Source organism: Stegodyphus dumicola, chromosome 4 (genome assembly GCF_044657685.1).
Source record: "Stegodyphus dumicola isolate Sdum_Otavi_A_Nest chromosome 4, ASM4465768v1".
NCBI classification, from domain to species: Eukaryota; Metazoa; Arthropoda; class Arachnida; order Araneae; family Eresidae; genus Stegodyphus; species Stegodyphus dumicola.
This window is the reverse complement of record NC_140771.1, coordinates 58,455,767-58,470,095: the sequence shown is the minus strand read 5'-3', so window position 1 is coordinate 58,470,095 and position 14,329 is coordinate 58,455,767. Positions and strand designations below refer to the sequence as shown.

General features: G+C 32.3%; 1 protein-coding gene across 2 annotated transcripts in view; it reads right to left on the bottom strand.

Moving 5' to 3' along the window:
* mr (anaphase promoting complex subunit morula) overlaps positions 1–14,329 on the bottom strand; it is a 59,244-nt gene that overhangs the window by 9,514 nt on the left and 35,401 nt on the right. For both annotated transcript variants that reach the window (XM_085814954.1, XM_085814955.1), the window contains 4 exons: positions 9,421–9,613; positions 8,705–8,822; positions 6,995–7,170; positions 5,556–5,842 (listed from right to left, as the gene is read on the bottom strand). In XM_085814954.1, the coding sequence (XP_085671080.1) occupies positions 5,556–5,842; positions 6,995–7,170; positions 8,705–8,822; positions 9,421–9,613 (774 nt within the window). The remainder of the gene's footprint in view (positions 1–5,555; positions 5,843–6,994; positions 7,171–8,704; positions 8,823–9,420; positions 9,614–14,329) is intronic.

Sequence of the window (14,329 nt, the reverse complement as noted above, 5' to 3'; positions counted from 1 at the left end):
CCCCCATCGAACAGATAAAGTTTTTTGCTTTCTTCATGAATACTTTGGGAATAGAATAATTGCATTAGATTATCCACAATTTACTGACACAGGAATAGCTTGGCCTCCATAATCTCCTGATCTGAGTCCTTGTGACTTCTTTCTGTGGGGCGCATTGAAAGACACTGTCTAAAACAATCCCACTACTCTAGATGAGCTTGAATCATTGATTAGTGTTGCATGTGATTCCATTTCTGTTGAGACATTGCAAGACGTGATGTCAAATTTCTTGTTCGTTTACGCCACCTCATTGTTTCGAACGGTGAACATTTTTAAAAAATTGTATTTTGATTGCAAATGTTGCTTCACTTTTTTTTGGACTCCTATCAGAGAAAGAATTTTCAGCGCAGAGCGCCATCTGTTAACAATTTTCGTAACTAAATTTTCTAAACTTTTGTATACAATTTTTACAGTTTTGATAACAAGCGTTCAGTTTACTACATAATTCTATCGATCTTTGTTGTAGAGATATTTAACTTTGAAATCAGGGCTTATTCGTTGATCACCCTGTACTTAAAATGTTAGTTACTGTTCTAGTTCTGTTATGTAATATTAACACACAGTGAGAGGGCAAACAAAATTTCTAATTTACAAATTTTACTTCTTTTTATATAACAAAATATATATCTATAGGCAGTGGAATGCTGAATTGTCAATTAAACATAATATCAATTGATGGTCAGTGAGAAAATAAACAAATTACTCCAGTTGACAAATTTAGCCTTCAGTAATTTTATATCTAAGACATAATACTTCCCATATGTTAACAGTTAAACAATATATAAAACTTTACTTAACAAGTTTAATTTATTATTGTAACCTGTAGAATTGTTGATCAGTGGAACTAGTCGAAGGTTGTTGAATTATCACTGATGGAAGCACCAAACTCGTAAATAATTTGAATGACTAATGATCATTTTTAAAAATTATCAAAATGCATTCTACATATAATTTAGCTGAGTACAATTTTCATAAATTATATAGCAAAATAAAATTGCAAAGACAGATTTACTTGAAGATGAAATAGCACACAGAGCAGCTGCTAATAGCAGAATCTGAATCTTCCATACTTGGAAGCTGAATGCTGGTGTTTTTAAAATAATAATTTTACATTAGGAAGCCCATATTAGGCTAAATTACCAGTGCTATTATGTGGTCATCTAACCCACCTCCCTCAAAACTCGTAGAGATCTCCTTTGCTACTTTTTTTTTTTTTTTTTTCATTTTCTTCCTACTTCTCCAGCCTTGTTCAAGGAATCAGAGACTGCTAATTTGCCTGGCAAAAACACACTTCCAACATTTTCTAATAACCCTAAAATGTCTTTCTTACAGTACTGATTCATGGCAGATAGCCATCCAAAGGCAAAATAGGTCCAACGAAATATCGTTCTTCAAAACTTGCAAGAAATCACATAAGCCTGCACCCCTAAGTCATGACTTTTCACAGACAAGAATTTAGCAAACACGTGCTTCACTTTTAAAAAAAGTGAAAGAATTAGCTAGAACCTTTTTTCCACCTTTGAATCAACTCAGAAGTACATGGCAGCAAGAGTCAATGCTAACATTTTCTAAGAAGATTGGGAAATGATTACTTTCTGTAAAAATCCTCATGGGAAAGAAATATAAAAAATCTTAAGGAAGAAAATTACAGTCGCATAAAAATTAATCATTTTACGTTATAACTGAGACCTTGACAATTTTCTTGGCCCCTTTATTCCAATATACGTTATGTCTTATGACCGCATAACTAATTTACTAAATTAGGTGGAGACGAGAGCTCTCTAACATCAGATAGTAAGAGCTGATACATTTAAATAATTGCAAACATTATAATAAAAATATTTCAACTGAATGCTATTAATAAATCATATAACAGACACAACTATCTTACCAAAAACGCATACTTAAGGAAAATTCCAATAAAATTACATATAAATAGAAAGAGTAAATGTTTTGAGCCTCACAGAGAAGAAATAGTGATGAACAGTTAAAATTTTATAGGAAGTTAGGTAAAGCTTAATGATACACTTTGCAAAATTTCACGAAATTTGCATTTTCTTCTTTGTGTCTCCTCTCACCACGTGGAAAATGAATGCAGTGTCAAAGAACAGAATAAGTTACAGGCTGTGATTCAGTACATATTTCAAAAGAGCCTCACTGCAACAGAAATTCATCAGAACATGCTGCAGAATCAAGAAATGAAGCCTTAGCATTTATAACTGTTAACCGGTGGATCGCCAATTTCAAATGTGGATGCAAAAGCATTTTGAATGAAAAACAAGAAGTATGCCCAGTGACTACACAGTGCAGAAAATCATTAATGCTGTACTGTGTATAATCACTGTACAACAGTGCACACAATGGTAAATGTATAGTTTAGGGTACCCCTTGGCGGTACATGGATACCGATTTTGTGCAAATTCTCTGACTCGTTATTTTTGCAAAAATCGCCGCTACACAAAGCCAAAATAACAAGACAAACAATTGCACAAACTCGGTACCCATGAACACATTGACTTATTTTCACTTAAAAAAAAAATCCCCGAATTGCACAAAAATGGCATTGCGCACTCCTTTGATTTTATCCATGTACACGTCGACCTATTTTCACTTGAAAAAAATCCACGAATTGCGCAAAAATGGCATTGCGCACTCTTTTAACTTTATTCATGTACATGTCGAAATATTTTCACTTTAAAAAAAAATCCCAGAATTGCACAAACGTAAGTCAAAGGAGCAAAAAAATACATAATCTCAATAAAATACATTTTAAACCAAACAATAAAATAACATAAAAAAGGAAAAACATGTTATACATTTAAGCACTACCAAAAGCAAATATTCACTTACCATGATTTTAGAGTTCGCTTCGTACACCCAGAGCCACGTAAAAATCAAAATATCAATCATACTCAAATGACTTTTTTCAAACCTGGTACTCTTTCTGATCGAATGCTTTACATAGTGACCATCTGAATCTTTCTTCCTACAAACCCATTCAAATCCATCTAAACTGTTTTTATGTTCGACTAGATGCATATCCTTCCTACATACAGGACACTTATAATGGCTACTAAGTAAACCTTCATTTAGACATTAAGTCAATTAAAGCTATTTTCCCCTTTAGCTCCAAATCGTACAGAAACTTCAAATTAATCTTACTACACTCGGCCATTCTACCGTCTAAAGAATCAAACCAACACACACCATAAAAACGCTTACAACACATCCCATGATTCAAAATTTCGCAGAATCATGCACCCGATTACCTCACAATAGGGTTCCCATAACATTGAACAACTCAGGCTACCATAAATGAAACAACAACTTCGCAATAAATCAAACAACAACTTCGCCATAATACAAGGGGTACCTTAAAGTCTACTCTAGCTCTCACAATGTCTGAAAGTTTGCAGATCTTGATCAAATGTGTGTCATATATCATCTATCAACAACAGTCTATGATCAAAGTGTCAGTGCCACTGGTCTTCAGAATTTTATCCCAAAATGAAGGGGTAAAAGAAGGGATAATTTTAGACTGACTTTTAGGATGAAATGGACATGAGACATCATGCCAATCTGAGACATGATATGAAGAAGTAGTAGCCAGGAAAAACTGAGAATGGACGCATCCTGCATCAAAACAATACACTTCTTCATCATGCCACAATTGTACAAGCAGCTGTGGTCAACTGCAGTTTCACATAATTTCTCATTCACTTTATTTCCCTAACCTGATTCCATCAGATTTTCATTTGTTTTTAAAGAATTTGCTTTGATGATGTCATTGAGGCAGTCATTTAATGGTGTCAAGGCCCTTCTACCCGTAGCGATTTTCTCGGCCGACTTAGCTCGCCGACAATATCTGAGATAACTCGCCTGTCTACACGGAACGATTTTCTTGTTAGTACAGAGGAATTCACTCAGCCAATCACTGTGAAAGGAAGTGTTCCCGCCCTCTACAGTGTCACACTGTCTACGATTTGTAACCAAAGTTTACAGTGTCATCAAATAGTTAAAATAATGGATGACTATTTTAAATTGCTGCTATAGATACAGTTACAATTTTAAACTTAGCTACTGCTACAGAAGGAGGGAAAAAAAGAAAACTATGATCATATTACTCTTTCTTTTAATCAGTTAATAAAATTTAGCGATATTGTATTAAATTAGGCTGTAATTTGTTTTCGCAAAACTCAATTAACACAAAACTGAGTTTGTGACTTGCGACTTTCTTGTGACCAGTAGATCTAAAACACGTGCCAACGGCCATTTGAAAAATAAAAAGAAAGGTGTTCAAATTCAATAAACACTACACCCATAGGCAAAAAAATAAAAAATGACTTTTAAGTCATGAAGTTCAAATTTAGTGATGGATAAATGAAATTAAGAAGTTCTTGCAGGCACAGAAAGTCCAAAATTAAGGTGGGGGATCGAACCCACGATCTCGATGTGTGGAGAAAACTTGTTCTGCTCTTTACCACTGGGCTATGATTGCTCGCGTAGGAGGTGTCGGAAAAGCTGTGTACCTCATCACTTGATTAACTCCCATTTTCGGTGAAGTCAATGAGTCTCTGCACTGCTTTAAATCGACCCCTAATTTCTTGACTGGAGATTTTGCTTTTTGAATTTTTTCAATAAGTGCGACCGCAGTTTCTGAATATTTTCATCTAGTACCCATGACATGGCGTCATTAACAGTTTTTAGAACTTTTCTTGGGGAAGTTATAATAACTTTCCCCCCGAAAAGAAAACATTTGAATATATAAAGTAATGGGGAAGACAAAGCTTACCAAAATAAGAGAATCCCTTAATTTTTTATTTTTAAAATTTACATTACTTGTGCCCCACAACACAACATTTTCTCTATAGAAATCTATTAATTGAAAAATGTCAGTTTCGCTCAAACGAAATGCAGCCATGTTTATTATTCCAAATGAGGTGAAAAGCACGTGATCACTCAAAGCAATTTTATAGGCTAGAGACTCCGATTTTATTGTATGCTAGTGAGCAGTGAACACTAGTTCTGAAATCGCAGCAGAGAATGTGAGCAATTTTTGACGCACGTGCAGATCCTTAAAATTGTTGCTCTACGAGAAAGTCAGCTGAGAAAATCGCTTCGTGTAGACGGGCCTTCAGACTCAGTACAAATGACTTTCTAAGATGATTGTAAACAAATTGCAATACAGAATGCATAAGTACATTGATATAGGGAAATATTTTGAAGAGAAATAATAATCAGGAACTCTAGCTCAAATACACCCTTACTGTTAGGCTAAAACTTTTCACCTTTCCCTCATATAAAATTACATCATGGCTTTTTAAAAATAGAAACACCATAAATTACAAATGCCATTACAATATTTTATACACGTTATACAAATATGGCATTGTTTAATATTATACACAGTTCCTATTAAGAACAGTAGGTCTCATAAAACATAAAGGGATAACTACTTAGAGAAATTAGAATTTTTTAAGATTACAAAATATTCCATAAAATGTGAGAATTCTTACCCACTGCTCACGATTTTTCACTTCCTCTGAATTAAGATGGGTATTGATACGCTTGGAGTCAGCAATATCTTTCAACATCACTTCACAGAAATGCAGCTGCGATTCTCCAAATCTTAACTTCAGGAGCTCAAGATACCGGATTTCACGCTCTGTGTTATAGGAGAATGTCGTAAGTAATCTGTCAGCAAGCAAACTGCGGTATTCATTTACAAACAGTTCTTTGCTTCCATATATGTTCACTAAAATTCCAATGATATCTGACGATCGTTGACTTTCAGAAGTTTTGCCTGCAAACAGAATTAAACATCTTTAGGATGTATCTTATTAAGAAATAAATATAGGATATTTTACTAGGAAGTACCTGAATGAACTAACTATATTACTTTTCTTATTCTATACAGAAAATTTTAATTAAAGTGGCCTTGAACGTTTTGAAATGCACACCGAGTTTTATGTTTCTGTGAGATCAATCAGACTGGTGATAACCCAGTGGGAATTATCTTAGAAGCCATGATATATATTCTGGGTTTAAACACCATAAAAAAAAAAAAAGGCTTCAAAATCCTGTAAAATCAAGTTCTAATGCTCTGTGAGATCAAATCAATTTGGTGATAAACCCAGTGGGAACCATCTCAGAAGCTATAATATCTGTTCCAGATTCATGCTAAAGTGAAGACTTGGTGTGATGTCTTCCCACAAGTTGTTCAAGATAGCTATATATGTTATTGCAAGTAGGTATTTCTTGTTTAACAACAGGGCCCAGCAGCGGCCGAGCGGTAAAGTCGCTGAACACTGGTAGTTCAGTCCGAGGTTCGAATTCCGCGAACGGGCTGACTGCATGGGCGTTTTCGTGGTTTTCCCCATGTGTAACATGTATACGAGCCAGTTTCCCTTAGAAAGTCCTCCACGAAGGCATCCCTCCCCTTAGGCAGATAGCCCTCGTGTGCTTTGCCATAATTAAATACACCACCACACCACCTTGTTTAACAACATTGGTTGTGACTTATAAAGGACACACAGCACAAATTTGAGAAAAGAAAAATACCAGCTAAATATACTGTGTCACCATGAACGAATTTCCTTTCTCCTTCAATAACCAAAGATAGTGGCCATCTGATTTGACTTTTTTCTAAAACAAATATCTAAAATATTGTGGTAACAGAAATGAGCCTCAATTATTATAAAACTTAAAAAAACAATATTGCTGAAGCATTCTGTAGAAGATTTTTGATAATACAGTGTGTCATGTTTGATTATATCTGGATGCCAGTGAAAGTTATTTACAAAATTTTTCATGATAGGGTGTCATATTCCTATGCAATATAGTACACTGTAAAATAAATCATATTTCTGCATAATATATTCTAAGTATGATCAACTCTTTGGGAGAGAAATAAGTAAAATAACTCATGTAAAATAAAGATTAATGAAATGCATACTAGGGTCAACATCAACTGGATCTGGGCACCATTTTTCCCAGTCATCAACTTCTTCATCGCTTTGATAAGTGTCCTCCAACTTCAAAGGAACTCCCTTCATTAATTCACAAGCTAGCTCTCCACAGCTGTCTTCCCGAAGACTGGATATGATGCATCGAACGGTGTCCTCTCGTGACCTGTAGGAATATTAACATAGTTTCAAACTCTATACAGTATGGCAAAAGATACAATAGTTTTCTTTAAGTGGTACCTAAAAGTATTTTTATTCCCCTTTTTTCCAAGGATGCTTGTTACACAATTTTGATTTAACATGGTTAACAAAATCCAAATCTCTCATAAACGATGATTTATTTTGATCTAACATGGCTCAGAAAGCATTATATAATAAATATCCCTTCAAATTTATTTACTTATTTCTGGAAAAAATATTCCTTGCATAAATTTATACATACAAAAAATAAATAAATGTGAAAGCTTTCAGAATTTATATTACGGCCAAAGGGGCTTTTTTTAACGTTTTGTGCGTTACCTTTATTTATGAAATACGATGTTCTTCAAACTTAAATCAGAAAATTCAATTCAAAGCTTGCTAAATAATTTAAAAAGTGCATATCTTTAGAACTTCCGATACACTGTCTTGCGGCCTAGAGATAAAAATGTTTTTTTTTTCCCCATACAGTGTTGTCATTTCTTGCTTTGAAATCACTGGGTTTCTTAATTAAAAACTTATAAATGCTTTATAAAATATTAAATAGATAAAAAATTCCAGATTTGGGCTTCTAGATGCCATTATGCGGGTGGAAACATACGTTATTCAAAATTTGATGGCTATAGGTATCGTTGTTTAATTACAAATCGAGAAACATACGCACATTTATTTAGATTCTTCATTATTTAATTTCTTTGAATATAACACAGGGCAATAATATGTGGTGGCAACAATTTGAAAAGTGAAACGGACATTTAAAGTTTTCAATGCAAAATACCAAAACAAAATTAATAGCCCTTCTGGCCTTTCTTTTTTTTTTTTTTTTTTCTTTTTTTTTTTTTTTTTAAAGAATACTACTAGACTTAATAAAGATGCTGATGCACCAAAATCCCTAACATTAAAGCTACACTAACACAGCTATGCATTATCCTACAAACAGCATGAAGATGACTGTCAAAACATTCCTAGACATTTATTAGTGATGCCAATGATAATCCCAGTCTTTCACAAATGAATATATCTATTGTTATAATGTGACAATAACTAAACCCCCAGTGATTAAACTTATGTAAGTAATAATATCTATATAAATTATCTTTAAAAATGCATAACATAAAAAGTATGTTTAAAGTAAATACTAACAAGACACTATAGTGGACCCTTGGAACATACACAAATTTTCCAATATAAAAATGTTTTGGATGACAAACTATGTCTTGAGATGCAAACAAGTAAACTCACAACAAATGATAGACCAAAATGCAGTGAAAGAAATGTTTTCAGAAGACAGAAAGGAGGATGTTCCTAGTTATGTGATCCATAAAATTTGTACAAAATGGGATAAAGTGAAAGTTAAAAACTTTTTTTTACAAAAACTTTAATCTTTTTAAATAAACTATATAAAAAACATAAAATGCAGTAAAAAACTTATCATACTTAGCAAGGTGAAAATCACAATCCGATAACTAAACATTTAAGTTAGTAATAAATATATATTTTACCGTAAATATTTACACACTGGTTCACTAACTACTTGTAAGACTACACCAGTATGATCCAATACTCTCAAAGCTTTAATAGCCGAAATATAAGCTGTTAATATGTCAGACGTATTCACACCTGAAAAGAAAATTAAGCATGAATAGTTTTAAATCTTAACTTTTTCCTCAAAAATATTAATATTATATTTTATTTTTCAATTTAAGGAAATACAATCAACAATCCATACTTATTTACATTATTTTTAATTATTTATATGTAACTCATAGTTAAGCAGTAATCATGCCTAAAAGAGCTGCTACCCATGAAAGTTAAATAATGAAATGATATTAAGCTTATTTGCACCTAACAGTTACAGCTACCAAAAGCACATGCCGATCATTTTCTACACCTATCATTAATAATGGTGTACAGCAGCAGATGTCGCTTATCAGTCAGTCTAAATACATAATAAGAAACTCAAATACGATTTAGAAAAACGGAATGATTGGAAAAAGTAAAATGGTTACACATTTGCAAAGATCATTCCATTCCTAAAGCAGATAAGTAACTGTTAAATTTATTTTATATATATTTTTTAGTTTTTTTTTAAAGAATTTAAATTAAAATTATACATTCCAAAGATAAAATTTTTACGCACAAAAGCGATGTAAAATCTTACAATTTGAAAATCAATTATTATTATAACATATTTAACTTATGAAATATTCTACTTTACCTGGATGTAACAATCTAGTTTCCAAAGATGATTTCAAAGAACTTATAAGTTTGGATCTCATATTAGTTATTGCTAAGCATTCTTTTAAGTCTTCTAAGGCATCTTGAGATTCAGGAAACTCAATGATGATATCAAATAACTGATCCATACGAACATCAGCAAATGCTTCATAAAGAACATTAAGCAAACGTTCCTAAGAAAAACAATATAACTATGCTATTACAAAACTTTTACATACAAAACAAGAATTTAAAAAAACTTCAGTCTGTGAAATAGCATAGAATAATGCCAGGAAAGACCAATATACACTAAACAGCATCTTCTTTGGATGCAAATGTGCTTTTTAAACACATTCTAAAGCACCTTTCACTCCCAATTACAGCAATGAATGTATGTGCTTATGATAGAATATTCACTTCTCATCCATAGTCCCAGTTCACTGCTAAAACTTTTCTGCTTTAATTATTTGTAAGAAAGGAAAACATCTCCAAAGACTTGGCTTTGTTTTTATGAGTTCATGAGGCAAGCATTTATCAAGCTTTTTTACTTTTTTTATTAATGCCAAGTGTTGTGAAACAGTTGAAAAATATACATTTTGTGTCTGGGTGACCTCTTATACAATTTGTCATGTATCTGATTTCATTAAATTTGTGATGGTCTCACGTATACTTTAACTTCTATTCAAGAGCTGGTGCCACCTGTCAAATCTAGTTGGTAATCAGAGCAGTGAAGTGACATCAGTTCTCACTTGGACTTCTTGTAAGGAAACAGTACGTGACAATGGCATGAACTGTGTTCTGAGCTCTATTTCAATTTTTGTAATGTATTTTTGATTGTAATTTTAGCACTTCATATATTCTTTTGTTATAGTTGAAATGTCTACTCTTATTTACCTTAATTATATTATGCAATTAAGGACACAATCACCAAAAATTCTTTAATTCATTCAAATGAATGGAAAAATGATCATTGCCATTGGGTTTGTTTGCAGCCTTAAATCTTCTGCATGAAATTTTATAAATGAATCGTGAGTGAATCTTTCATTAATAGAGATACCTAATTTTCATATTTACAAAATACTTGCAAATAAATGCAAAATTTATGAGTACTAACAATTAAATATGAAATACAGTTTCTGAACCTTTCTGAATGAAAACTTGTTCTTCTGTTATATACCTGAGTGAATATATAAGGAATAGATTGTTGCATTTCTTAATCAATAATGTAGATGTCAACTCATTTGTCAGTTTCCTAAAGGAATATCTTGAAAATGAAATTTTATTTCATAAAATATGAGGCGAAATGGCTTTGAAATATGAATTCTGCCCAAAAATTATAATGAATCAAAATTTAGAAGGATCAAACTATATACTTGCTCACATCTTGTGAAGTCAGTTAAGTGATTTAAAAGTTTTCTGTTGAGCATAAAATTACGATTGCTTTGGGAATAAGACAAAATTTGTTTAGACAAATGAAAGAGGAATAGCTGATCAGAAGCACAAAATTATGTTGATGACGGCAGAACAGAAAAGTTTAAATAAATTAGCTACATTTATGCTCCAAATGCAACAAATAAATCCTACCAGCAGATTTATAGATCATTTTGTCTATCTGCAGACATGAACACTGCTAAATTAAAGCCAAATATCTGGTTGTAATGAAAGTTTTCTGCCAAAAAAAGTTCTTAATAAAGTCAGGAAAAAAATCATGAAAGTAATATCTTTAGTGCAGGGAGTAATCACTACCCAAATCTCTGATTTTCTGCTAACATTTTGGTAGTTTTTCAAAGCCTTCGGTCCAGAAACTTGGTGGCCACAAGTCCAAAAACAGATAAATCTCATTTTGGATGTTCTGTGCCGAATGAAAGATAGCACCAGCAAGATATAGCTGCAGGTGTGAAAAAAGGTAGAAGTCCGAAGGAAAAATGTCAGGGCTACAGGACGGGTGTGGCAAAAGATCCCATTTGAGTATGTTCAGAGTACAGCTGGTGAATGCAGACACATGTCATCTTGCATTAGCTTGTTGGAACATTACCTTTTTGTGTCATACTCAGTTCGGCATTTTTCCTTGATAGTAAAATCAACACGGCCACCTTACTGTGAAGGATTTTATCTTTTTCTAGATGCTCTGTGGATAATACCACGACATTCTCATGAGATAAAAAGCATGATCTTTTTGTTAGTCAAATTGCACTTTGCGATGCAGCTGACATGCTCACCAAGCACAGACCAACCCCCTTTTCGGCCTGTGTTGTTACAGTAAATCCATTTTTCATCACATGTGACGATCCAGTCCAGAATTTTGTCCTTGCATTCATATTCAAGCAGATTAGTGTAGGCCCAAACATGTCTGTCATCTGCTTGAGTTGGCTCATGCGGCACCCAGCGAATGAATTTGTACGTGAAGTTTATGCGATGCATAGCACGACTAATGGACATGGTACTAAAACTTTCAAGTGGCTGCATATTGGTCTTCTTCCATAAATTCTTGCAGATGGGCCTCATCAACATCAGTAGGCCGGCCAGAGCGCTCTGCTTATTGAATGACATTAGTAGTTAAAGCTGTACACATGACTTGTTAACATTTTGTAGCTGACTTTTCAGAATAGAACTGGAAGTAAATGATAGTTCTAATCTGGTAGTGTGATAGTTCATTTTAGGCACCTTGTTCTTAATGATAATGATGTTTTTTTTTTACAAATTTCACAACACGGTGTTCTAAAGCAAGTTTCTTTCTTTCAAATGCCAAAATTTTTTTTACAAAATATGATTAAACATGGCCGCATGAACTGTTTGCACAGGTGATATTTGCAGTGGTGGGAAACTTTTATTAAACCCGATATAATATCAAAAACTTCTCTAAGACACAATTTTTTTAAAGATGATTAAAACCAAAAGATGAACTCATTAACAGATGCAATCACTTTCATGCACAGCTTTTTAAAGTGCTCAATCAAGACATTCACGAAAATCACATACAGATTCTTAAAGCTTTAATATTCTGTTACAAAAATTTTGGAAAGGCATTTAGCTATACAATGCCTTCATAGTCCTGTTATTAGCATGGATGCTGAAAGATATTTTAGTACATACAATATCATAGCTATTATTAAAAGGGAAAAACACAAGAATATTGAGACTAAATGTTAACTTTCAGTCCCTCCCCTATAACTACAGTGATTACAGTAATTTCAAAAACATAGTTGTGAACTTTTTCTCATTATTTTTTATTTTATTTGCTATGTATTCTTCCCCCTTTTTGAATATGAACACAAAATTATCATTTTTGACTTTTTGTGTAGAATTACCATTTTTTTAATATGTAAATTACATGTTTCTGCTCATTAGTTTTTTTCTCCCCCTAGTGCTTTATTGATGTTTTGACTTCAGCCCCTGAAGAATTTTCAAATTTAAACTCAAATGTGTAGGATACTAATTTATTGGTAGAATTCAATGTTTAATACTCATTGGATGATACAAGTACTTCAGTCACATCACCCATATGTAATGCTGTCATATGACACAAAAAATTTGCTTAAACCTCAGGTATTTGCAATAACAGAAACAAATAGAAATATAATGTCATTCAATAACCATTTAAGTAAGTAGTAGTATGTGATCTACTCCTTTTAGTTAGTTATTTCTTAGATGGTGCCACTAAAGCACTGTTTTATATATGAAAATAAATCAAAATTATCAAGAATACTTAAATGAAAATTCTTTAATTAATTTAATAATGTATTAAATTTTCAATTCCATTACATTTGATTTCTTCAAATTTTACAATACCAAAGCAGGATATGCCCTTAAAAGAACCATTTTTATGAGTCGTTCAGCCATATACATTACAAATGTAATACAGCATGGCCCATTTATGGATCTCCACCATATTTCTGTGAGATAGTGTGAAGGAACTAACTAAAAACAGCAGATTGCATACTACGTCATTAGGACCATTTCATTTGTAACAACTTAATAGTATCATGACATGTAAATAAAGTGCAAAGAATTTTTAACTATGTGAATTTTTTTATTCAATTCAAATAAAAAAATCATCGTCATTATAATAAATCACATGAGAGTGGATTCCCATTCATGGCATACTCCAGAGCCTCCTAGCTAACATTACAGTTTCAGTTAACTCAGATGTCATCAATCATTATCAAGCCCACTTTTCGTTTTCCAACGGAGGATTCCAAAACTTTCAGTTCTTCAATAATGGTTAAAAAACTAATTCAGAAACAATATGACAGAGTTTATTATTTTTGAATGAATTCTTAAACAGATTTTTTGAATTAAAATTATAATTTTGTTTCATTTTAGCTGATTTGTTCAATAATTATGATTTTAAATTATAATAAAAACAACAATAAAATTAATATTTTAAAATAATTTTTTGTCATAAAGGCCAGAGGTGGACAAACGCATTTGAAATATTTTTATTCGAATTACTTTTTTAATAGATTAAAAATTTTCTATGTAATTTGCCAGAAAGCCATAATAAATATGCAGAACATTAATATACTTTTTAAGAAGACCCTCGGTCCTCATTGATTAATAAAAAATGTTAATTAAAGTTCAGAAATGTTATCTTATATTCAGAAAAAAATTCCCCCTGCTTAAAAATTGTTAACTAATTTTATTAGAAAGTTATACACTTCTTAATGATTTCTTATGACAGTCTTTAACTGTACATAATTTTTTTTTTTTTTTTTTACCTGTGAGTAGAAATTATCAAGTCTTGAGTATTTTATTCTAGATCGTAGAAAACTACATTCCCGGTAGATACCGATTTGGTTATATTCTTTCAGCATTTTTCAAATTACATTCCCGTTGCCTACAATACAAAGTCATTTGCATACAGATTAACATTGCATATTTACTGTTCAGCTTACAGATGAATTTTAGCC